The sequence below is a fragment of the Dipodomys ordii genome, unplaced genomic scaffold (genome assembly GCF_000151885.1).
Source record: "Dipodomys ordii isolate 6190 unplaced genomic scaffold, Dord_2.0 Scaffold1, whole genome shotgun sequence".
Lineage (NCBI taxonomy): Eukaryota > Metazoa > Chordata > Mammalia > Rodentia > Heteromyidae > Dipodomys > Dipodomys ordii.
Genome location: NW_012267217.1, coordinates 34,314,230 through 34,340,694, shown reverse-complemented (window position 1 = coordinate 34,340,694; position 26,465 = coordinate 34,314,230). Strand labels below are relative to the sequence as shown.

The 26,465-nt window shown below is 39.3% G+C and overlaps 1 protein-coding gene across 2 annotated transcripts in view; it reads left to right on the top strand.

Moving 5' to 3' along the window:
• Positions 1-25,487, top strand: part of Gtf3c3 (general transcription factor IIIC, polypeptide 3, 102kDa) — a 39,397-nt gene extending 13,910 nt beyond the window's left edge. Inside the window, exons 9-18 of one of the 2 annotated variants that reach the window (XM_013010629.1) lie at positions 2,732-2,835; positions 4,009-4,180; positions 7,021-7,223; positions 7,726-7,827; positions 8,443-8,578; positions 9,906-10,143; positions 10,700-10,890; positions 13,251-13,375; positions 13,759-13,911; positions 24,084-25,487. In XM_013010629.1, the coding sequence (XP_012866083.1) occupies positions 2,732-2,835; positions 4,009-4,180; positions 7,021-7,223; positions 7,726-7,827; positions 8,443-8,578; positions 9,906-10,143; positions 10,700-10,890; positions 13,251-13,375; positions 13,759-13,911; positions 24,084-24,206 (1,547 nt within the window). In that variant the 3' untranslated portion in view covers positions 24,207-25,487. Of the gene's footprint in view, positions 1-2,731; positions 2,836-4,008; positions 4,181-7,020; positions 7,224-7,725; positions 7,828-8,442; positions 8,579-9,905; positions 10,144-10,699; positions 10,891-13,250; positions 13,376-13,758; positions 13,912-24,083 lie in introns of those variants that run through there. The other variant, XM_013010633.1, reaches the window with a different exon arrangement.
• The last annotated feature ends 978 nt before the right edge of the window (positions 25,488-26,465 follow it).

Below are 26,465 nucleotides of genomic sequence, written 5' to 3'. Positions count from 1 at the left end.
TCTTTCTGATAGAGTCTCATGGTTTTGTGTGAGTTAGCTTTGGAACTCAGTCCTTCTAATTCTGCCTCCCTAGTAGCTAGGGTTAAAGGCACATACCATCATGCCTTCCCCAAGATTGTCTACTATTAAAAATTCTACTTAATATTGCACTTTGATAATCCCAGTATTCAGGAAGTAGAGGCCGAAGGATCATGAGTTCCAGCACAACCTGGGCTATATAGCAAAATCCTGTCTCAAAAAAAATAAAAAAATAAAGGGCTAGGGGTGTAGCTCAGTGCTGGATTGTTTGCCTGGCGTGTCTGAGACCTGAGATCATTCTCCAGTACTGAGAAAAGTAAAAAAATACATTTTCTTTTTGTGTTTAAAACTTACAGAATCACATATATAGTTAGCAATCTGGTTAGAAAACCATACCTGAAGTATGGCCAGCAGGGTTTCTTAAAACTCTTCTTTCATATATCAATATAGAATATCCTATCTGAGCTTGTGAAAAATTGATCATCTTAAGGCAGAGTAGGTATCTGTTCTTGTAAGAGATTTCCTGGAGAGTGCCTTTTACCCTGTTATGTCCTGTGAGGGTTTTGATGGGAGATGATGAAATAACTTTCTTAATAAAGTGTGTGTGTGTGTGTGTGTCTGTGTGTGTCTGTGTGTGTGTCTGTGTCTGTGTGTGTGTCTGTGTCTGTGTCTGTGTGTGTGTCTGTGTATGCGCTAGTATTAGAACTCAAATTCAGGGCCTGGATGCTGTCTCTTAGCTTTTGCGCTCAAGGCTGGAGTTGAAGCAGCACTTCTTTCTTTTTGGTGGTTAATTGGAGATAAGAGTCTCACGGACTTTCCTGCCTGGGCTGGCTTTGTATTGTGAGCCTCAGATCTCAGCCTCCTGAGTAGCTAGAATTACAGGTGTGAGCCACTGGCATCCGGCTAAAATAACTAAAGAAAAAGATGTGTAGAAGATTGGAGATTGAAATATTTACAAAGGTTGTTTCCCATATGCATTTTTGAAAGTGAGAATGTTTGTTGGTGATTAAGTATTGCTGTTGAGGGTCAAGTTTCTTAATTCTTCTAAATGTGAAACATCTAGTGGAGTTCAGGAGAATAAACTCAGTGACACCAAGACAAGTTTATTAAGATAGCGACTCATGTGTCCTAGGCTAACCTTGAACTCTTGATTCTCTTCCTTCAATCTCTGAATCCTAGAATTAGAGGTACCTGACAAGTTTTCTAAAAGTGAGGTTAAATGTTAGTTCATGATATATAAGCTGTGTGATTATACGTACACCTTAACGTTGGCAAAGTAATAACGTCTAAATACTAGCTCTGAAGCTGTGTACTTAGCTGCCTACTAATGGGTTTGGATTGGCATGGTTCTTAGACTCCAACTTGAGTAGCAGTACCCTGTAGTTTGTGAAATGCTCTTCTGTATAATTAGAGTAGAGCTCAACTTCCTCTTTTCTGAAAATTGACCTTTATGATTTGATCTCAAAAGCAAGGCTTTTCATTTATACGTCTTTAGTGCATTTGGCTACTGAGATGAAATACTTTAGATCTAGTGTTACTAAAAATGGCAGAAATATATTCAGTTCTGGCGACTAGGAAGTCCAGGATGAAGGCAACAGAGATTTTGGTATCTACCAGGGCTCCTTTCCTCTTGCTTGGCTCTATCTTGCTGTGACTTTACCTGGCAGAAAGGGCCACACTGCTTTAGGTCCTCAGGCCCCAGTCACCTCCCAAAGATCCCATCTCCTAATACCATCACATTATACCATTTGGGTAGGGTTCAATGTAAGAATTTTAAGGGGACACACATGCTAGCATTTAGAAATAGAACTCATATATGATGTAGGTAGATGCTCATTTAAATGACTGCATTGTAGTCCTTGTTCAGAAAGGCAGCCATAACTACTATCTACAGAAGTATACTAGATAGAGCTTGAGTTAAACAGACCTGGTCCTTGTCCTATTGGATCTCATGGCCTAGGGTAAGTAAATTTCCATGTTAGATAATTCTACTTTCACACTTAGCAGAATATGTATATAAGCTGAATTTTGGTTATCAGTTATTTTGGTGTTCACTAATAAATCAGTCTTAATTGACTAAGTCCTCCTCTGATTGGTAACTTTGTGAAGTACTACAATTGGTGACAAGCTCTGTAAAACAGATAAAACTAATTTTTAAGGCATTTTAATATTTCATTCTGCTTTTGATATGTCACCAGTAGTCCTGTGCTTTAGGATTAGCTGAAATGCAAACATAGGAACATAATTGGAATTGACTGTACAAAATATACTTTAAATGTGTATCAAAGTCTTTTAATCTACTAGGGTTTTAAAACTTGTCTGGCTGCAATGAAGTTTTAGAAAACAACAGTGTTCTTTACCTCTTTTCCTAGTCTCTGTAAAGACTAAAAAGAGCCTTTTGAATTCAAGAAGAAAAAGATTTCATTCATAGTAGACATTTTTGTCTTTTAGTTTTCTGTAGTTTTGATTGGAGGCATGGGAGTTTATGTTTTTGGGCAAGTACATGAGACCTTAGGAAAAGAGCAGGAGGTCTAAGTGCAAATGAAGTACAGACTTGAGGCCAAAGGATCTAGTAGTAGAATTGAATGGCAGTTATAATTAGAACTGAGTGTTTTGAGTGATGTGTTTGTAGAAGGAAGATAGCTTGCCATATTTGCCCCACAGTTGAAACATGCTTATAGGATGTCTTCCTGTCCGCTTGATGATTCTGCAGCTGTAGAGTGTGTTACCTGCACAATACCTGATGGTGTTCCAATAGATATCACGGTCAAGTTGATGGTCTGCCTTGTACATCTTAACATCCTTGAACCACTTAATGTAAGTGACATTAAGTTCTGCATGTAATGTAAGTAATATTAAGATAATTCAGATCAAATCCACAGTCTGTTTTCTCCAGATGACAAAAAAATGTAAAATGACAGTAAATTTTCACATTCCTAAATAACTGAGGGCTATAATAAGCATCAAATTTCTTTTGTGTGAATACCTAATAAAAGCTAACAGTGTTTTAGAATTAGGCTTATAATTTATATTTTTTTAAATGAAAACTATCAGGAACTAAGATTGTTCCTGTAGACAACTAATAATAATTGTTACACCTGTTCTCCTTTGCCTCCTTTAAAGCAAATATTTCACTGAACATAAAAAATGTATTGGGCCCCATATAGGGCTGCATGCCTATAATCACAGTACGTGGAAGGTGGAGTTAAGAGGATCAAAAGTTAGAGGCTAGCCTGGGCTACGTAGTGAGTTTCAGGTCAATGTTGACTATTTAGCATGATCCCACCTCTGGAAAAAAAGAAAAAATAGTACTAGGCATTTACATTGTTGACCTTAGGATTAGGTACAGGGTAATATACACAAACCTGTACTTCATGTATCTTTGTTTTAATGACATCAAATAGTAAAAATTTATACAGCATAGGATATTGTTAAATGATGAGTATTTTGGAGAAAAACAAAAAAGACGGAATATCAGGGGCGGGAGAAAGCTGGTTTTTAATAGGGAAGTTAGGAAAGATATTCTCTAAAAAAGTGACATTTGATTAAGAACTGAAAGAAATAAGGAAGTAAACCATGGCACTGTGTGAGGGAAGAGCTTTCCTAATACCAGCTCCCCCACACTCCCTGAAGTGGGGACATGATTGGCGTGATGGAGAAGGACACTGCAGCGCGTGGTCGTGGTTCTGCAGTACCTGCTTTTTCAACAGATGATGAGTGAATGATGGAAGTGTGAGTTCTTTTAAATTGAGATCTGGAAATAAATAGAAAATTATCTCTTAAGCTATTTTTATTAGGCCTTGCTCCTTTTCAGCTTACCTGATGTGATTGATACATATTTTCAAATGAGAGCTGTTAGACTAGGAGTATAGCTTGTTAAACAGCAGAACAAAGCTCTGGGTTCAGTTCCCACTATTGAGGAAACATAAAAAGAATTAGATACACACATTTGTAATGAATTCTGACTTTAGTCTTTTATTTGGGGTATAGCCACTTTTGACAACACTGGTGGAACAGAATCCTGAAGATATGGGGGATCTTTACCTCGATGTTGCTGAAGCATTTCTGGATGTTGGTGAATATAATTCTGCACTCCCCCTCCTCAGTGCACTAGTTTGCTCTGAAAGATACAACCTAGCAGTAGTCTGGCTTCGGCATGCAGGTAATACTTTTTCTAGGGGGGAGAGAGGGGTGTTTGAGGGAAAAGTTTTAATCACATAAAAAAAGAACTTTCCAAGATGACAATATAAAACATTAGATTCGTTCTGATTTCAGGCAGTTTTTTTTTAAAGGTCACTGTTTTAAATTGTACTGATAGAGTATTGAGTGATTACACTTGTGCTGTGGGTAATGATAATGTGCTTAATGGTAACAGTGACAGGACACTACCTGTAAATGCCTGTCTTTTTTTTTTGGTGTTGATTTGAGTGCTTGAACTCTGAGCCTGGCATTATTCTGAGCTTTTTCACTGAAGGCTAGCTAGCACTCTACTGCTTGAACCATAGCTCCACTTCTGGCTTTTTGCTGGTTACTTAGAGATCAGAGTCTTAGACTTTTCTGGCCTGGCTTTGATCTTCAATTCTCAGCCTCCTGTAGCTAGGATTACAGGTATGAAGCACCATCACCCAGCAATGCCTGTTTCATACCTGGATTTACGGTACATGTTGGTTTCTAGTAATATATTATCAGAGTTGGGACTAAATTTGATTTTTCAAATAGACTTACAGATTTTAGTATGTATTTTGAGAAAAAAAATACTTAATGTAATTTTCAGTGCCCTTTGAGCCACACATGCTCAAGATTAGATTATTATTAGTCATTTTATTTTTACTGTGCCTAAGTTCACAGTAAACTGAAAAGCATTCATTTTGAGTGGAATAGTTATAGATCACTACTAAATCTCCTAGAGAAATAAATACATGAAAACAAAAAAGAAAAACAATAGTTTTGGTTTAAGATATCACATGATGTTAGAAAGTTCTAATATCCCTTGAATACTACATGGAGAAAATTCTTTAAACTAGACAACTGGTTGATACTTCAGGGCCATAGCTCACAGAGGAAGAAGGAAAGAGAGCACTTGATTGAAATAATACTTTTCTGTTTAGATGAGTGAACATGAGTTGAAATATCATACTGTCATAAAAAGCTATCTTTGTAGAATTAGAATTTTGAAGGCAGGAACAGAGTGTGAGTTACTGCCTGTGTAAGGTTGATACTGAAACTGCTTCCAACTTACTAATACCAGATGCTTTATGATCTTGTTTAGTTATGGTCACTATTCTGTCATTTACATTTGAACCCAGATGACTTGAGATGAAGTGAAGTCAAACCTCAGACTCATCTAAAAATCAAGAAAGATCATAAGAGGAATTTGGTGTTTGTAGCTCAACATAAAATAAAATATCTGTAAAACTAAAACATGGGAAAAAAAGAAATCTCATTGTTAGATCCATTTATATTAGTATGCTAAATTATTTTCAAGATTTTTACATAAAGATGGTGGCCAGAAGAGGTATAAAAACAATTGGAGGAAATACTGTTTAGGAGATCATTGAGGTGGTAAAGGGATGAAGAGAGGGCCTAGATTAGTATGTTATATTAGGATCGAAAAAAGAAAAGGTTACAAGGATTCATTTTGTAGTTCAAATGATGAGATTTAGTGATTGGATATCAAGTTTGAAGAATAGGGTCCAGTAGTCTTACTTTGAAGAACTTGAGGAAATAAAAGGGGGAATTGAAAAGGGTACAGGGAAGTAGATTATATTGAAGAAGGGGGTCTCAAAACGTGGGAGCCTGGCAGGTAGGAAAAACGAGTGGACTGAGGAAGAGGTGACAGCCAGAGAATCCTGTTGGAAGGTCTGCTGCTCAGCCTGGCTATGTGCTGTATGGAAGTAGGGGGACTTGTCAAAGTCAAATTTATCAAACATTTTATAGATACCATAGTTTTAAGCCTGTCACTTGTTGGCTCATGCCCATAATACTATTTACTCAGGAGGCTAAGGTCTGAGGATTAATAGTTTTGAGAAAGTCTTATCTCCAATTAGCTACCAAAAAGCTAGAAGTAGAGGCATGGCTCAGGTAGTAGAGCCAGCCATGAGTGAAAAAAACAGGCTAAGTTCAAGTTTCATTACCACCCTTCCTCCCCCACACACACATGCAAAAAAAAAAAATTAAAAAAATTTTTTAAGTGTAGCCAAGTAATCTTTTTTTTTAAACCACTGTGTCCTAAAAAATACTGGATTAGGGGGGGAAGGGGGTGGGAGGGAGGGGGGAAGGAGAAGGATTGGGATGGGGGGAGGGGGGAGGCTGGGAAGGGATGGGAAGGGTAAACAAAGGAGGAGGCTGCAATGCTTGGTAAGAAATGTACGCATTATCCTGCCCATGCAATTGTAACCCCTCTGTACAGTATGTTCACAAATAAAATTAAATAAAATTTAAAAAAAAATACTGGATTACATTGATCTGCCAGTTATAAACTTCAGCTTTAAATGTAGAATAACTAGAGTAAAAATTTGGAACCAACTTTTATGTCAGTATAGGTAAATAACCAACTTGATTATTATCTTATTGAAAATGCCAAATACAGTGCTAAGTGAACAAAGCAAAGCACTAAATTGTATACTCTAATTATATGCTTTAAACAGTTTGAATTTGCAGGCCAATTGGATGATCCATCAAGAGAGATCAGAAAAGACAGTTGTTTTGAAGTATTAAGTATATACATTCATTATTTTGAAATATTGTTGCCATTATATATATATATATATATATACATGTATATGTGCATATATGTATATATAAATGGAACAATACAGCTAGTTGTGATGACATATGTCTATAATCCCAGCACTTGGGAGGCAGGAAGATCAAGATATTAAGGTCACCTTAACTTTATAGTGTAGGCCATGTTGCAAAAACAAAAGAATAAGTTAAATATAAAAATTATTTTGGCCAGTTTACAAAGCTGTAATTTAATGCTCACTTTTCCCATCACTGTAGAGTGTTTAAAGGCCTTAGGCTATATGGAACGAGCTGCTGAAAGCTACGGCAAAGTGGTTGATCTGGCCCCACTCCATTTGGATGCAAGAATTTCACTTTCTACCCTTCAGCAGCAGCTGGGCCGTCCTGAGAAAGCTCTGGAAGCTCTGGAACCAATGTACGATCCTGATACTCTAGCGCAGGATGCCAATGCTGCTCAGCAGGTGGGCTTGTAACATAAATGTTTCTTCTTGGTTCATTGTATTTTAGAATGTTCTCAGAGAAGTTACAGGTGTTAACTAAGGTATTATTTTAGTGTATTAAATTCATTTTTTTTTTTTTTGGGTCCGGTTGTGGGGCCTGAACTCTGGGCCTGGTGCTGTCCCTCAGCTCTTCAGCTCGAGACTAGTGCTCTACCACTTGAGCCACAGTGCCACTTCCGGCTTTTTTCTGTTTTGCTTATGTGGTGCTGAGGAATCGAACCCAGGGCCTCATGCATGCAAGGCAAGCGCTCTACCACTGAGCCACCTTCCCAGCCCTAAACTCAATATTTTTGAAAAATAGTTTTTAGTCTTAAGTGTCAGTCATTTTTAAAAAACTTCTAAAATACTGGATCTTAGTTATTGTAAAACAAAACAAAACCCATAAAAGAGACACAACTCTCCTATGCAGATAAACAGGTATTACAAAGGAACTTGTCATACTCATTGTCCTGTGTTTATTTAGGAACTGAAGTTACTGCTTCATCGTTCTACTCTCTTGTTTTCACAAGGCAAAATGTACGGTTACATGGATACCTTGCTGACCATGCTAGCCATGCTTCTAAAAGTGAGTAACGATCTCTCTCTCTGTCAGCCTTGTCCCTTCATTATTTGGCTTTTTTTTTTTAACAGATTATACTACTCTGTAATTATTTTACTCTATTAAGCAAAGGAAAGTCAGATAAAGGTGAAAGACTTAGAAATTAGTGATATATAGCTGGAAGGTTGTATATGCTAATATAAACAACTGTAAAGTAAATGACATCAAATATTTCAAAATATTTTACAGATGTAAGAACCACAATATTACTCGTTATTGGCTCTGTAAGTCAGTTCTGTATGCCAAGCTTATTCATTTTGTAAAAATGTTTTCCAAATCTGATATCCTTTTGAACTTGGCTTTTTTATAAGGAGGTAACACCCTCAACCCTAAATGTATATATGTAATATATGTTGTAAGGTACTATAAAGTTGATGTGAATTACCTTCATTTTCCTTTGTAAGCTGAATAATGTGACCCAAAATTTCCTTGGTAAGAAAAAAGCAGCTTATTCAATTTTTAATCTTCTTAAAGTATAAGCTGACCTCTTTTATCTTATTAGAGTTTTTTTTTGTGGTACTTATAGTTCATTATTTATATTTATTGATTAAAATATCTCTGTAATTATCACTTTTATTTCAGGTAGCTATGAATAGAGCTCAGGTTTGTCTGATTTCCAGCTCCAAATCAGGAGAGAGGCATCTTTACCTTATTAAAGTATCACGAGACAAAATATCAGACAACAATGACCAAGAGACAGCAAATTATGATGCAAAAGGTAAGTTACTTTGTTTTATAAAACTTTGTTAAACTGAAAACTTATGAAGTAACATCTGACAGTAATCTAATTGAAAATTTTCAAATAAAATAACTTTCTAATCTAAATCAGTATAATTAACTTATTTGATGATAAAAGGCTAATTTTTTGTTTTGTTTTTTTGGTGCTAGTCCTGAGGCTTGAACTTGGGGCCTAGTGCTGTCCCTGAGCTTTCGTGCTCAAGGCTATCATGTACCACTTGAGCCACAGCTCTACTTCTGGCTTTCTTTGGTGGTTAACTGGAGATAAGAGCCTCTTGTTCTTTCCTGCTGGCTTCGAATGGGGACCTTTAGATCTTAGCTTCTTGAATACCTAAGATTACAGAAATGAGCCACCAGCACCCAGATAAACCTAAATAGTTTCAAAAATTAAAAGGAAAACATCTGTCTGGATCTTTCATTGAATTCATACACTAAATCTTAATTTTGACCCTTGAAGCAGAAAATGTATTTTAAGAAGTTTTTGATTAGATGACACAGTACAGAGTATTTTGAATCACTTCAATTATATGTATTCCATTTTCTATCAAGTTAACTTTTGAAAAATGGTAGTAATAGTCATAGAAACTCTGAAAATAAATTGCTGTGACCCAGTCTTGTAGGACTTTAACAGAGTCTACTTTTAGCTGGAAAAAGTGTCCAGTATGTTTGGGTGAGGCTATTCCTTAGAGAAAGCACTTTGGTAATGACTTGGTTATAAACTGGACATATTAATCTACTAGAAAATGACTTCATTGTCAATTAATTCAACAAATGTTTATTAAATCACCGTTACAGGAGCTGGAGTTTTAGGAAGGACAGAGGACTTGGCTGTTAGCTAGAGTACTGCCATTTCTCCATTCATTCTGGGTTTAATCTCAATACTTCTACCTCTGTCACATATATTTTAGGTCATGTTTCCTAAGTATATATTATATAGAGAGAGAGATTAAACAAAGATCAAGAATACTGAATTAAAAAACATATTTGAAGTAATTGTTGAAGCCAGCATTTGAATATTTTATTTATACAGAATCCTCTTTAACTGATCAGAGTAGGGGAGGCACATTTGTCAGAGAGAATTAACGAGGCTTGAAGATTGTCCAGCAGTCAGAGCAGAAGGGGATCCTATTGAAAGAGTGCAATCAGACTACTTTTGTTTTCCTCAGGACAGCTGAGAGCAGGAATTCAAGCCCTTGGGGTCATGTTTATTAAATGTATGTTATAATTGGTCATGTGAGTTTTTCTTTCTAATACTGCTATTTCTGGAAATATAGTGTCCTAACTGGTTTCTGTTGATCTCATTTTAGCAATATTTGCTGTACTCACAAGTGTCTTGCCAAAAGATGACTGGTGGAACCTTCTTTTGAAGGCCATATACACTTTGTGTGACCTGTCTCGGTATGAAGAAGCTGAATTACTTGTAGATTCATCATTGGAGTATTATTCATTTTATGATGACAGACAAAAACGCAAAGAACTAGAATATTTTGGTCTGTCTGCTGCAATTCTGGACAGAAATTTCAGAAAGGCATACAACTATATCAGGTGACTTTCTAATAATGTAATTTGATTCTTTTACTAGAGTATGTGTATTTACTTTGGCTTAGCCTCTCATATTCAAGAATTAAAAGCTCTTTCATTTGTAGCTCTCCTGTTATTAACTGGTTCAGTTCATTTATGATTCTTGTGATAGTTTTTGAGAGCATGCTTTGAGAGCTACATCGCCAGCATTCACACCCCAAACCTGAAACTTACTGATTGGTCGTTAAACTTCTCATGCCTCAGTCTCCCATATATGAAAGGGAGACATATAGTATTATTATGAGGGTTAAGTCTTTAAACAATTTCTAACACGATTCTCATTTTGGGTTTCTGAGTTTGGTTAAAAATCAGAGGAATAATGTAGAAATAATGACTTAGGCAGCATTTTCTGGGAAATGTTATCTTGTGTAAAGGATTTGCAAAAGTAGATTGAAGCAGTGTGCTTTTCCTTGTTGAGGAGGTGCATTTCGGTGTGGAAGGACAGCACTGAAGGCATGCTCTTGGAAATCAGGGAGTTCTATTATCTTATTTCCTCCCCACCAACTTTCTTCAATTGTAGGATAATGGTGATGGAAAATGTCAATAAAGCCCAGCTATGGAATATTTTCAATCAAGTTACCATGCACTCCCAAGATGTACGACATCACCGCTTCTGTCTCCGTCTAATGCTGAAATACCCAGACAATCATGCCCTGTGTGTTTTAAATGGGCACAATGCATTTGTATCTGGTAGCTTTAAGCATGCACTTGGTAAGTGCCCTGATACCTATCCTTGCCAAGCATACTGTAATAAGTCTTAACTCAGTAGGCTGCCTCCAGATGGCAAATTATTCTATTTCCCTCTGCTCAGTTCTTTTTTTAATTTTTTTAAATTGGTTATGGGTCTTAAACTCTGGGCTTGGACACTGTCCCTGAGCTCTTCAGCTCTAGGCTAGTGCTCTACCACTTAAGTCACAGCTCCACTTCCAGTTTTCTGGTGGTTTTGAACCATGATTCTCAGATCTCAGCCTCCTGAGTAGCTAGGATTATAGGCATGAGCCACTGGCACCTGGCTTCTGCTCAGTTCTTTTATTTCTAAGATGAGATAATAATTGGGCCCTTCTTATAGGCCATTGTGAAAAGTAAGTCAGTTAATACAGGTTTTAAAACAATGATGTTCATATAGTAGGTAGTTCTAAGTACTAGCAATAATGTAATGTTAATATTTGTTATTAAAGTTTGATTTTAAAAGTGGAAGTAGATTTTATAATTCATTTTAAAGGTCAACAGTTGTCCTGCTTAGCCTTGTTTGTTTGTTTGTTTTTTGGGTCGGGGGGAGGGCCTGAACTTTGGGACTGGGCGCTGTCCTTCAGCTCTTCAGCTCAAGGCTAGCACTCTACCACTTGAGCCACAGCACCACTTCTGGCTTTTTTTTTCTTTTTGCTTATGTGGTGCTGAGGAATCGAATCCAGGGCCTCATGCATGCAAGGCAAGCGCTCTACCACTGAGCCACCTTCCCAGCCCCAGCCTTGTTTGTTTGTAAAATATGTTTTTATTAATTGTGGACATTTTGCCACCAGATTGTTCTTTTTTTGTAGTACAAAAGGATTCAGTTTACTGGGAATTTTTCCTTTAGGAGTCAGGTTTTTTTGTTTTTTGTTTTTTTGGGGGTCCGGTCGTGGTGCCTGAACTCTGGGCCTGGGCGCTGTTCCTCAGCTCTTCAGCTCAAGGCTAGCACTCTACCACTTGAGCCACAGCGCCACTTCCAGCTTTTTTCTTTTTTCTTATGTGGTGCTGAGGAATCGAACCCAGGGCCTCATTCATGTGGCACTGAGCCACCTTCCTAGCCTAGGAGTCAGGTTTTGATATCAAAGTTTACTTATACAATAAGTACAATTCTAATTAAAGGAAGTACATTAATCATTTGCACTGAGAGAGTTCTGACATAATCAGAACAAGAATACCTAACTAAGAATTAGGCCTGTGTCTTCTGCTACCTGAAAGCTAGTTCACTTCCGAATTACCTGTGATTTTGAATTTTAATACTTTTCTGTTTTTGTCTATGTGGCTGATGTTTTTTTGCTAGTTTAATATTTTGAAACTATAAAATCAAGATTTTTTAAAAAAGTTTCTAGATTGAAACTTTTACACAAGGTAAAAATGGAAAAATCCAAACGGCAATCTACCATCTCTGCTTCTAAAAGAACCCTTTCGTATCATTGCTTTTGAAATAGATTTTTTAAAAATCTATGCATAACAGATGACAACTTATTCTTTTATGTGAAAAATGTGCTTATATTCTCCTACCTTATTTGGTGGGGTATGTTCATTTATCTTGGCTTAGCTCTTGTACTCAGGAATTAATGAGCTATTTTATTTTTAGCTCTCCTACTTACTGGTTTAATTCATTGATGATTCTCATTTGATTGGCTTTTAATATGAAGTAAATTTCATGGAAAATGTAGAATTCATAAAGCCCTAATGTTAGGTACATTTAATTTTTCTAAGGGAAAGCAAGTTAGTTGCTGTATTTATGAAAACATTACCCACCCTGGTCTAAAACACAAAAACTGCTTTCCTTTTTTCACGTCATAATCTTAAGATCAGTTAATTTTGCAAAAGTGTTCACCAAATCCAGACATGGTGGCACACATTTGAAATCCTAGCACTCAGGAGGTAGAGGCTGGAAAGTAAGTCATGGGTTTAAGGCAAACTTGTACTACTTAGATCCTGTTTCTAAAAACCAAGGACTGGGGACATAGCTCAGTGGTAGAGTACGTGCCTAACGTGTCCTGGGTTTGTTCCTCAGCACTTGAAAAGAAAAAATTGCCAAAAGCACATTCTCTCATTGCTTGTAAACTATCTTAAGAAAATAGGTTATGATCACATAGATAGGTCTAGTTGTGTGTAAAAAAAGCTAAAGTTACTTTTAGTTACTGATATTAATCTTTATGACCAAAATATATTTATGAGAACATCTGATAGCGTTTGCTTTAAAGTTAAAATTAAGATGGAATTTAATTTTAATTTGTTAAATTAAAATTAAGATATTTAAAACTAGTAATGTTTGGCCCTAAATGCATAAGGACCTGCTTTTGTCACACCCTCTGACTCGTCTGCTCATTTCCCAGGTCAGTATGTGCAAGCCTTCCGCACCCATCCTAATGAACCTCTCTACAACCTCTGTGTGGGCCTGACCTTCATTCACATGGCATCTCAGAAGTATGTGTTAAAGAGACATGCTCTTATTGTGCAGGTAATTCACTTGGATTTCTCATTGTATTTTTTGTCCTTTAAAAGTGAATATATTTAATGCTTTTAAAATTGGTTTCAAAAGTAATACCTGCTTGGAATATGCGCTGGAATGTGTTCAGCACTCATGGAATTCAGCATAGAACTTAGCTCACGCTTGACTTACTGCAGCAGGGCAGTAGGGAGAAGGGGAGGCAAGTTCTGTGGGAATTTACGTGTAGGCTCCCTAATGCTCTGTAGCCCTGAAGTCTGTAGCTGTCCTGTGTTCTAAAGATCTATGTAATTTAAATTAGGTTTTGAGAAGATGTAATTTTGTGTATACATATGTTATATATTATAATTTATATGGTAGTATCAAATATACATATTTCTTTTTCTGTTTGGTAGGGTTTTTCCTTCCTTAATCGATACCTCACTATACGTGGGCCTTGCCAGGAATCCTTCTACAATTTGGGCCGAGCCCTCCACCAGCTAGGGTTGACACATCTTGCCATCCACTATTACCAAAAGGCCCTGGAGCTCCCTCCACTTGTGCTTGAGGTATTGTACAATTTACTTAAACTGAAGAGTCACTTTACTTCATCTTTAAACAAATGCAGGCTGGGAAGGTGGCTCAGTGGTAGAGTGCTTGCCTCTCATGCATGAGGCCCTGGGTTTGATTCCTCAGCACCACATAAGCAGAAAAAGCCAGAAGTGGTGCTGTGACTCTTAATATAGTAGAGTGCTAGCTTTGAGCTGAAAAGCTGAGGGACAGCGCCCAGGCCCAGAGTTCAGGCCCCATGACCAACAAATAGACAAAAACAAATGCAGCTAGCTAATGGAGTAAGTTAAGTAAGTTATATGTGTGTTTTTTGGTGCAGATGTGGTGGCATATTCCTATAATTCTAGCACTTAGGAGACTGAGGGAGTAGGATGTGTTATATAGTGAGAACTCGAAAAAACTTAAGGGAGATCTTTGATGTCCTGATCTCTTACGAGGTCTTCAGCAACTATGAGAGTATGTACAATTTACAATAATGATCCTCTTCCAGTTATCCTAAGTGTTCCTGTGCTTTTCATATAGGTACTGATAGACACAAAGCCTGAGTACTGAGCAATGTGGCCACACTTCATTTCCAATTTAAGTATATTTAAGCTGTCATAATTATTGGTGAAGTCAAAAGACTAGTATTAATGTGGTTTCTTATTTTAAGATAAAGCATTACCACTACTATGATGATCTTTATTTAAAGTCCATTTTCTTTAATTCTTGAAGAAAAACATGACTGTCTTCATTGTTAATTTTTAAGTAAATACATACACTTATATATTTGCAGGGGGCAGCGCTGGAGTGTAAATTCAGGGCCTTGGGCTTGCTCAACAGGTCCTCTTATCACTTGAATCCATCCCAACCCTTTTTGTTGTTGTTGTTGGTTATGGGGTTTGCACTCTGGGCCTGAGTGCTGTCCCTCAGTTCTTCAGCTCAAGACCAGCGCTCTGCCACTTGAGCCACAGTGCCACTTCTGATTTTCTGAGTGTTTATTGGAGATAAGAGTTTCACAGGCTTTCCTGCCTGGGCTGGCTTTGAGCCTCCTCAGATTGCAGCCTCCTGAGTAGCTAGGATTACAGGCAGGAGCCACTGGCTCCTGGCAGTCCCAACCCTTTTTGCAATGGTTATTTTCAAGATAGGATCTTGCTTTAGTCCCAGGCTGGCCTGGACTGTGATCCTCCTGTTTGTTCTTCCTCACCTTACTGGGATAATAACTGAGCCAGCAGACACAGCCATTATGCTTCCTCCATAGCTGTGACAATAGTGCCCAGCTACTGGTTAAGATACAGTGTTGTGAATTCTTATGCCAGGTTGATTTTGAACTGTGATTCTTTAATCTCTGCCTCCTAAGTATGATTATAGACTCTAGCCACCACACAACTATTTCCTGCCCTCCAAAAAAAATGTTAAGTTTTACTCAAAATCCCCATATTATTATTCTTGGTTGATATTTTTGGTCTTTAAGCAAATTAGACATATACTTCTGTAGTTATGCTAGTAAATTTACTTCTGTGCTTTAAATTTATAAATAGCTTTATGTATTGCTCTGCAAACTTTTTTTATAAGTAGCATTTTCATTTGTTTTAGGTGTTTTGTTTTTTTTCTCTCTTTTGACTCAAATTCTCTGTTGGGGAAAATTGGAAACAATGATCTATTTTGTGTGTGTGTGTGTGTGTACACACCAGAACTGTGGCTTGAACTCAGAGCTTCACACTCTTAGCTGTTTAGCTTAAATCTAATACACTACGTCTTGATCCACATCTCCACTTTTAGTTTTTGCTGGTTACTTTGGGATAAGAGTTTCTCAGGGGAGGGGGAAATTGAGGGAGAATGAAGGAAAGGGTGATATTGACAAGAAGCACTGTACTCATAACCTGACTGACAGAATTGTAAATCCGTTATAAAACTACTTAACAACAACAATAATAATTTTTTTTAAAAACTTAAAAAAAAAAACCTTCTCAGATCTGTCTGCCTGAGCTGGCAAGATCTGTCTCCTGAATAGCTAGGAGCCTGGTGGGAACATTGGTATAATTGATTTTGTTAAGTTTGATGATTGTGATATCTAAAAATTTTAACACAAAATGGTATAGTACCATGTGATGTATTGGTATGTAATTATACTGCATAGTGTTCAGAGCAGGGTAAACATATCTGCCTCCTTAAGCATTCATTATTTCTGTATAGCAAAGGCATTCAGAATCCTTTCTCCTAGTCCAGAAGAGTTTGAGACCCCCCCCCCTTTTCAGCTCATAGCAAGGTTTCATGGTGAGTGTTTGTCATCCTGGCTGAAGGATGACAGGAAGCCTAGATAATAATAGACTGTGGGCTAGCTGAATTCCTGGGCAGTGCATGTAAAACTCTTATCTCAAAAATAAATAGCGCCAAAAAGGCTGAGGTGTGCCTTAGCTGTAGAGCCAGCTGCCTGGAAAACACAGGTCCTTTGATAAAAAATGTACTCATTATCTTGCCCATGTAATTGTAACCCCTCTGTACAGTATTTTCACAATAAAAAAAAAAAAGAAAAGAAAACACAGGTCCTTGAGTGAAATCCCAGTACAACACTCCTCTTACCCCAAAGATCTAGTTTTTGGTGAATAGTACTCATGTGTACAGTAGTAATTTTTGTGATAGTAATGAAGCTTGCTGTATGCATTCTCAAGTTTTAGATGTTTGATGAGTTCAGGAAGGAGGCTACAGACTTGAACCCTCCACTCTAGAACTCTCAGTCCTTTATGCCTCACAGAGGGACATACAAATTCAAGCCATCCAATACTCATGGGCTCTTAGATCTCAGTCTCATAGTAACCTAGCAGCCTTGGGGCTTGCTCCTGGTCACCCACAACAACCACTGTGCCCTCTGCAGCTGGAGCTTCCCTTGGTGGCTCTGCACTAATCCTCCCCTTCACACACTGCCTTTCGAGACTCTTCCACCCTGGCCCTGTGGCACGCATCCCCAGGCTTTGTGACTTGTGATTGTTCTCATTTTCAGGTCCCCAGAGTGGCTCAAGAGTCAGACAGGGCCCTCTGGTAGCCCCCAGCTGTAGCACGCTTGTGGCTTTAGTGTAACCGATTTATTTTCCAGTAATAGCTGCCATACAGTAAGAGTTTGTAGGGACTGTGGTTTCATGTGTGAGTGGGACTATCAGCCTGTTGTCACCAAAGCTGCTGACCTCACCTTCTGGTTTGTGCTTCTAGCTTTCCTCCCCTGGAGAGGCAGTGTCAGAGTGTGTACTGCTTCCCACTTGGCTCTGTGGTGCTTTCCTGTTTCTGTGTGTTTTTATTTTATTTTTTCATAAGTTTGTTTTATTGTGAAAATACTGTACAGAGGGGTTACAATTACATGGGCAAGATAATGAGTACATTTCTTATCAAGCGTTGTTGCCTCCTCCTTTGTTTCCCCTTCCCATCACTCCTCCTCTTTCCCCTCCTCTCCCTCCCAAAATTGTAAAGTTCGTTTTTCAACATAACGACTTGCACATCTCATTGTTGCAATGGGTGCACCTGTATCCCTATTTAAACGATTTTTTTTCCCTTCCCCTCCACAAATTATACCAACATCAAATACAGTGAAAGCAGGGGTTATACCGTGGGGGAGGGACATACAAAGAAACAAAAAAATCATCTTATAACTATGTTAGAAACAATCACATGAAAGAAAAAAGCATTTGAATGCTTATCTTGGGGTTCATTTCCCTAACATCAACTTATCTGACCTTTTCTGCTTGACTCAAACATATACTTGTTATTGCAAATACGGAAACCATAGGACCTATGTTTCTTTGGGCCTGGCTTACTTCACTTAATAGAATTTTTTCCAAGTCTTTCCATTTCTTAACAAATGGGGCAATGTCATTCTTTCTGATGGAGGCATAGAATTCCATTGTGTATATATACCACATTTTCTTGATCTATTCATCTACTGAGGGGCATCTGGGTTGGTTCCATATCTTAGCTGCAATAAATACAGTTGTGCTGGTAGCTTTAGTGTGGTCTCATATCTAAAATATACCTGGAACTCTAAAAATTAAATCCCCCAACAACAAATCTTCAAAGAAACAACTGCTCAATAAGTGGGCTAAAGACTTAAAGAGAAACTTCTCTGAAGAGGAAAAAAGGATGGCCAATAGACACTGAAGAAATGCCCTAGCCATAAAAGAAATGAAAATCAAAACAACATTGAGATACCACCTCACCCCAGTTAGAATGGCTATAATCAAGAACTCTAATAACAACAGATGCTGGAGGGGATGTGGACAGAAGGGAACCCTATTGCATTGTTGGTGGGAGTGTAAACTTGTTCAACCACTTTTGAAAGTAGTATGGAGGTTCCTCAAAAGGCTCCACATAGAGCTCCCCTATGACCCAGCAATGACCCAGCAATCCATTTGGGCATTTACCCAAATGATCATAAACGAGGTCACTTTTTCCTTGACTGTCATTGTTTTTCTGCCACCTTACCCCAGAACCCCAGGATATCTTTCTTGAGTAATGTGTTCTGGTTTGGGAGATTTTATTTTTCCTTCAGTTTTTTGAGTAGCTCACCCCTTCCTCCGCTGGCCTGTGAGATTTCTGATGAGAAGTCTGCTGACAGTTATGTCTGAACTCCCTCAGGTATCATTTCTTTCCTTTTGCTACCTTGCAAATTTCTCTTTGACAGCTTGTTTCCCTGGGGGTAGACTTGGTTGAGCAGGATCTGGTAGTCTTTGATCATTCTGTGCTGAAATAATTATTTGTATTCTGCCATAGATTTGGGTGGGTTTTTTTGTTTTTTGTTTTTTTTGTCTGTCATGGGGCTTGAACTCTGGGCCTGGGCGCTGTCCCTCAGCTCTTCAGCTCAAGGCGAGCGCTCTACCACTTGAGCTACAGCACCACTTCTGGTTTTCTGGTGGTTTATTGGACATAGGAGTCTCATGGTCTCTCCTGCCTGGGCTGGCTTTGAACTGCGATCCTCAGATCTCAGCCTCCTGAGTAGCTAGGATTACAGGCGTGAGCCACCAGCGCCCAGCTTGGGCGGGTTTTTTTAAAAAATTATTTTTCTATATGTTTAGCATTCTTAAAGTCCATCTTGAGCCACAATAACCTAGATATTTCTAGTTTTAATATTATCCCAAACTTTTATTGTTTCTTCATTCTTCATTGCTTTTTCTTTTTTTCTCTTCTGTTGCATCTTTTGTTGTTTGATTTTTGCCATACATTGTCCAGGAAGGGCCAAAAACAGTTGTCTGTTCCCACATCTTGTCCTGGAATTCTGCGTGGCACTAAGCTTCACTTTGGAGGGGCCATTTTAGGCTTCTAAGCTGTAACTTTGCACCCACCTCAGTCTTCCTCTTTCAGCTGCACAGGTAGCTCATTTCATGATGCGCTGTATAGGGTTGCTGAAACCCTGCATCATACCCAAGGCCCACAACTTGCAGAAACCAGTGTAGTGCAAAGGAAGAACTCGTCTACGTATTGCTTTGGCCTGCCTGCTCCCGGGGTGTTCCATGTCCTGAGAGTACTGCAGCCAGCCAGAGATGACCCTGGCCAGAATCCAGCTTCATTTCACCACAGCACCAGAGGCTCTCATGAGCACTAGCCTGGAGATAGGGGCTACCGGGATCTTCCTAGTGGCAATTTTACCAGCTTCCTATTGAGACAGAAGGAAAAGTACTGTGCATAGCTGTCTCCTCACTCCCAGCATATGAAGCCTTTCTTCATACTGGGTAGTGCAAGGTTGGAAGGGAGAGGTAAAGGAAGTCCCTTGTTACCAGGCTCACATACATCCAGAGGCCGTGTGACCCCACCCATAGACAGTGGTGTAGGGCTCTGCCAGGCACTGGGTTGTTCTGGGGTCCAAATCTAAAGCCGCAACCTAATTCCTTCTTCCTGCTATGTTGTTTGAAGTTGGTAGAGGGGTAGCTCAGGGAACTCTCTGCCTTCTTCAAAACCAGTTACTATGATTTCTCATCATAGCTTTACCTGCCTTTTCAGGTACTTCCCCTTCCCCCCACTTTGGCTTGTTGCATATTTTTTTTAATGGAGTGCTTCATATTGGTGTTTTACTTTACAGTTGCTTTTTTTTTTTTGGTCAGCCGTGGGCTTGAACTCTGGGCCTGGGCGCTGTCCCTCAGCTCTTCAGCTCAAGACAAGCACCCTACCACTTGAGTCACAGAGCCACTTCTGGGTTTTTGGTGGTTAATTGGAGATAAAAGTCTCATGGATATTTCTTCCCGGGCTGGCTTTGAACTGTGATCCTCAGATCTCAGCCTCCAGAGTAGCTAGGATTATAGGCATGAGCCACTGGCACCTTGCTTTATAGTTGCTATATAGTTGCTATCTTTTCTAAAAATAGCAATTGGTTTTGTTTTCTATTCTGGAATTGGACAATACTTTATTCCATTAAAATAGATTAAGTGAGCTAAGTGCTGATGGCTCACACCTGTAATCCTAGCTACTCAGGAGTGGTTCCAGGGCAGCCCAGACAGGAAAGTCCCTAAGATAGCTAGATAGATAGATAGACAGACAGACAGACAGACAGATAGAGTATTCTGATAAATCAAACAGAGGAGGTACCATTAACAGAAAAGGACTTAAAAAGAGAAGAAAGTAGATTGGTCATTTCGAAGTCACTTCGTAAGGTAAGGGCAGGAGGCAGTAATACACTGCCTGTTACTTTAAGTCATCTTTTTTGAGAGGGGTACTGATACTGGGGCTTGAACCCAGGGCCTTCTCAACTCTTAATTAGCTTTTTCTGCTCAAGGTTGGTGCTCTAATACTTGAACCACACCTCCACTTCAGGCTTTTTGCTGATTAGCTAGAGATAAGAGTCTCTCAGGTATATTTACTTGCGCGGGCTTTGAACCATGATCATCAGACCTTAGCCTTTTTGAGTAGCTAGGAGTGAGCTACCAGCTCTTGAATCATGATTAGGTCGGAGATTATTTCATTTATCATGCATTTGAAACTAGCCTGTTCAAGAAACTTGGCCTGTTAGTCCTGATTTTCTACAAGATCAGATAGGAAACTTCAGCTTGGTGATGTGGAACATGAAGCTGCCCAGCTTCACTGTGATTTTTAGCATGCTCTGTTGGAGCCTAGCACAAGAATTTCATTAAAAAAGATGGCCTCTTAGAACTTAATAACTGCCTTCTTTTGATCACCTATGAGAGCATAACCAAAAGTTAAACCATTACTGCTCTCACTTAGCATCTTTTTGGGGTTTATAGATTGTTGTTCTCATGATCATGCATTTCTTGTTTTTTGGGGGGAGGAGGGGGGTCCGGTCCTGGGGCCTGAGCTCTGTTCTTCAGCTGTTCAGCTCAAGGCTAGCGCTCTACCACTTGAGCCACAGCACCACTTTGGCTTTTTTTCTTTTTGCTTATGTGGTGCTGAGGAATCAAACCCAGGGACTCATGCATGCAAGGCATGTGCTCTACCACTGAGCCACCTTCCCAGCCCCATATCATGCATTCTTTTGAGATTTCTTGTTCCATCCCGAGAAAGCCATGTGACATCAACAGATAGCTGCATATGATTTCTTGAGTGGATACGAAGTACCACGAAGACAACCATGGTTATCTGGGATGATAATAATTATCAAGGAATAGTTCCTTAGCCAAAGGAGCTAAGAATACCACCCCTATCAGCCAGATGAGCTAAAATCAAATAGATCAAAGAGCCACACCTGTAGTTGACTCTTTGAGTAGCTCATTAAAACACAGACACCGTGTCCTGATAAATTTGTCTAGCACTGTTAGAAGTGTTCACACTGTTCAAATTCTTCCCTGTTCAGACTGTAGGTGGCAATTCCTTCATTAAGCATCCCAGGAATTGGTCAGAAAGGGATTATTAGTGCAATTTGAACAAAGAATTGCATTAGGGGTATTTTGAAAATTTAGCCATTGGGTAGACTGAGAGGTTTGTCTGGGTCTGTGGATGTGTTTGATATGGTGGAAAATATAACTGTGTTACCAACTGACAGTTAACTTCTAACTACAACATTATGCTGCCAAATGAAAGACAAACGAGTCTTGCTAGAACTGGGCATCTTGTTCCAGTGTTTACTAGTGGAAGCCACACTTAATTGTCCTGATTTGCAGTCTGAGTGCCTCTGGTGGCGGCACAGGTGCCCTGGTGAACTCGGTCGTACATACATCAGGCACCAAAGTTGTTCCTTGAAGTTTATACAACACTTTAGGAACCATGCTAAAACTTACCAGGTATTGGAGAATTCTGGAATTCAGAATTAGTCCCATCTACGATATCTCATGAAAACTCACAGTGAATGATAATGAGTGCATCTTATAGTTTGTTCCTGAAGCATAACTTTTCTCTCTACAGTCATCCTTTGCCAGTGATAGCCACAGTAAGGTCAGTTTGTTTGCAAACTAGGTATAGATCTTGTTAGTATGTGCAGACGTCTATCAGGATAACCCTGTAGGCTCCTTTTAAATTTTTTGTGTTTGAGATTTGACTAGGAATTTCCATTGGACTTTTAAAAGCCAGTTGGCTGGGATGCCAAACCAAGACCAGCTGCAGACTTTTATCTGTTCATGTAATATCTGGAAGTTCCAGGACCTGCTAGGAAGTGATCGATTGATCCTGTAACTCCCTATAAAACACAGAATCCCTAACACCAGACTTCCATGTAAACCCTTAAATGCATGTAACAGCCAAAGCTGACATTTCCGATTGTATGCTTTCATAAAGATTTTTGTGTACAAAAGTATATTTTACTCAATTCACTGCAAACAATAGATAGCTAAAGAGAAAACTGTTTCCTTTGTAAAACAAAGCAAAAAGGAATCAGCGGTGTTTGAAAGGAGGAAGAGTCATCACACCCACCTGTAATTCCTTCAAGCCCCTGCCACTTACTCCTGGGCAACAGCCTTGCCCAGCATCATGTGTCTCCAGCCTCCCTCACCTCTGCTGGTCAGGTCATGCGTTCTGAGAATGTCAGTTTACCTTGCACCTCCCAATCCTTGTGCTCCCCAGCATTGCAAATCAGTGCCGGAATTCCAAAACCAGAATGCTTGGGGTGGAGCTGAGTGCAAAAACTGTCTGGCCAAGCTGAGCGCCGGTGGCTCACGCCTGTAATCCTAGCTACTCAGGAGGCTGAGATCTGTGAATCACAGTTCAAAGCCAGCCCAGGCATGAAAGTCCGTGAAACTCTTATCTCCAATAAACCACCAGAAAACTGAAGTGGCGTTGTAGCTCAAGTGGTAGAGCGCTAGCCTTGAACTGAAGAGCTGAGGGACAGCGCTCAGGCCCAGAGTTCAAGCCCCATGACTGACAAAAAACAAACAACAAAAAACAGTCTGGCCGAGAGGGAGTTAACCTGAAGCCCTAGGGCCTTCCAATAGCGAAAGAGCAGCATGCTTGCCTGCAGTCCTAGCCTCTCAGTACCTGACAGCATCTTCTGGGCCCTTCATTCTGAACTGTAACTGCTTACTTTAACAGCCCTTAATTTTTGTTCTAAAATAGAGGTGATTCTGTAAAATAGAATTCTTAGTGTTTTGTTTGAAAGGTCTTGCCGTATTGTCCAGGCTGGCCCTGGAACTTGATTCTTCCTGCCTCCGCCTCCCTGATGTTGGGATTTGGGGCATATCAAGCCCACATGTAGTTTGAAACACTGCTGTTATGCATAGGAGGACCTTTCCCAAGATGATGTTAACTCCTCTGTATTTTTTCCCTTTTAATTTTTTTTAACTCAAATCCTTAGCAGCTGAAGTTTATTATGCCACAGTTTACTAGCAATAACTTTTTTCTGTGACTTACTGGTTAGACATTTAAAGCATTTGGTTAAACTCTTTAGTATAATGAGTAACTGTATCAGCATTTGTCCAAGGCATAATTATTATATATATTAGAAAATTTACATATTTTATACAAATTTTAAAACTTGGCAGCTCACACCTGTAATTCTAACTACTCAGGAGGCTGAGTTGAGGATTTCATTTAAAAGCCAGCTGGGGTAAGAAAGTCTGAGACTTTTATCTCCAATAAACTACTCAGAAAAAGCTGGAAGTGATGCTGTGGCTCCAATGGTAGAGCGCTAGCCTTGAGCACAAAGAGGCTCAGGGACAGCACCCAAGCCCTGAGTTCAAGCCCTAAGACCAGTAAAAACAAAACAAAACTGTTTGCCATAAAATTGTCTTGGTTGGCAGTTGGAAATATAAAAATACATTTTTTTTCCTTCCAGGGTATAGAAGTTGACCAGATAGACTTACGAAGAGAGATCGCCTACAACCTGTCCCTCATTTATCAGGGCAGCGGGAACACTGCCATGGCCCAGAAGCTCCTCTACACCTATTGTTCTGTGTGAAGCAGCTGCTCGCTGTGTGCGGATCCACCTAAGGGTTTATTGTTCTTAACCTCCCAGTGGGAATAAACTAGTATTCTGGTGTATTTCAGTTTTGCCCTCTGCCCCTTACCCTGAAAGCTACAGCTCTGGGCTGGGGATGTGGCTCAGTGGCAGAGCACTGGACTAGTGTGGGGTTCAGTTGTCAGCCTGTGAAAACCAAACCAAACACTTCTGATACATGTGAAAGATTATTGTTCCCGAAGAAATTGTATATTTCTTGTTTTCCTTATCTATCCCTAGTACTGAAATGGATGGTATTGGTCTCTTATCCAGCTTGGAGTTGAACTTAACTAATTTTTCCTTTAGTTAATATTTCATATTAAACAACTATATACCAGGTACATTGAGGAGGTGCTGGGAGTGGGGTCGTAAGGCAGATGTGGTCATGTCCTGCGGCCGGACGGAGTTCATCACTGACAACTGAGAGGATCTCCACTAAACCCAAGTCTTTAAGTGCAGAACACCAGCATATGTTCATCTGAAAGGAGCGCTTGCTGTCTTCCAGCATGCAGCATCATTGACCCATTCCTTAGAGCCCTGTTACTATTACATGAGGTGCTTTTTCTAATACATGGAAAAAGAGATTGCTTATTGAAGGAAAGAGAAAACTGGACTCTGTGATGTTAAGACATTAATATAGATCAGTACCTGAAAAAATCATTTAAAATCGTTAAACAGTGGGCAGGCAAAGATTGATGTGAACTTTCACTTTTCACCCACTTGTATCTTGTTATGTAGACTGACTGGAGACTTAACCCTGGGCTTAATTCAAACCATCCTGCTCCATGGCAAGTAAAAGCTTTATCTATATGTGCAGCTCCCCAGCCAGAATTAGAATAGCCTGCATCCTGTAACATGTCACATTTGCGTTTCATATCACTAAGAATATAGGAAAGGTTTGTAAAGTTGATGTATACACAAAATAATAAAATATTAATGATTTTTTTTAAGTTAAAAGACCTTTTTCTTACCTCAGTGTATGTTTTGGAATCTAAGGTAAAGATACATGCTGATATTCTAGCATGGCTTAGTGGGTTTTTTAGGGGGAAATAAACACTGTAATGTGAAGTCCAGTCGTGAAAAGAAAACAAGCTTGAGACTTAGGTTGTGAGACTCACAACTGCTTATACTCTGTACCTGACTTTGTATGGAGAAACAGGGCTTATATGTAATAAATAAGTGTATCATGTACTCTGTATGTGTGTACATGTAATTTAATAAATTCTATTTTTGTAATGGAGACATCATGTGTTCATACAATTATTTCTTGCCATCAGCAGGTGATGAGAAAGCTGAGTGGGGTAGTGGGCTAGGTTCTATATTGTGATCCTGTGGGTCTGAGCTGTCTGTATTCAGAGTTTCCTTCAAACTACACTCCCTAGACTGAGCTGGTGGGACGCTGATGTCAGCTGAACTCGTAGTGATCATATCTTTTTTTTTTTTTTTTTGGTCGGTTATGGGGCTTGAACTCTGGCATGAGCGCTGTCCCTCAGCTCTTGAGCTCAAGGTTAGCAAGCACTCTACCACTTGAGCCACAGCACCACTTCTGTTTTTTCTGGTGGTTTATTGGGGATGAGTCTCACGGGCTGGGCTTTCCTGCCCAGGCTGGCTTTGAACCATGATCCTCAGATCTCAAGCCTCCTAAGTAGGTAGGATTACAGCCATGAGCCATCTGCACCTGGCCTAGTGATCATTTCAAATGGCTGTGTGGTGGGGAAACAGAACTGATTTCATCTTTTACTTTTCACCTGCATTGGTTTTAGCTACACAAGCTGAGAGCCAGGTATATATACAGTAGCTGCTGAACTGATTTGGAGGAAACAACAAGTCTAAGGATTTTCTAAGAAAAAAGATTGGTTTTGAGAGTTTAACATTTAAGAACACACATCCTGTTGGGAGAGAGCAAAAGAAGGGGAGAAATGTACTCTACCTGATTTAGTAACTGTAATGCCTCTGTACATCACCTTTATAATAACAATAAAAAAGCCAGCTCCCGTGTGCTGAGTGCTCCCTACTTCACCCAGGGCTTAGTACATTGTTGGTACGTGGGATATCTTATTTCTAGCTTTCTGACAGTCACTTGCAAGGGAGATGGTGTGGCTGTTATTCCCATTTAAACTTAGGCTAAATGCCATGGTTAGGGTCGCTAGACAAGCTAGTCCTTGCTTGGTGATTTTTCTAGAGGAGCATGCTTATGCCAGCTAACTTGAGTATGAGCCA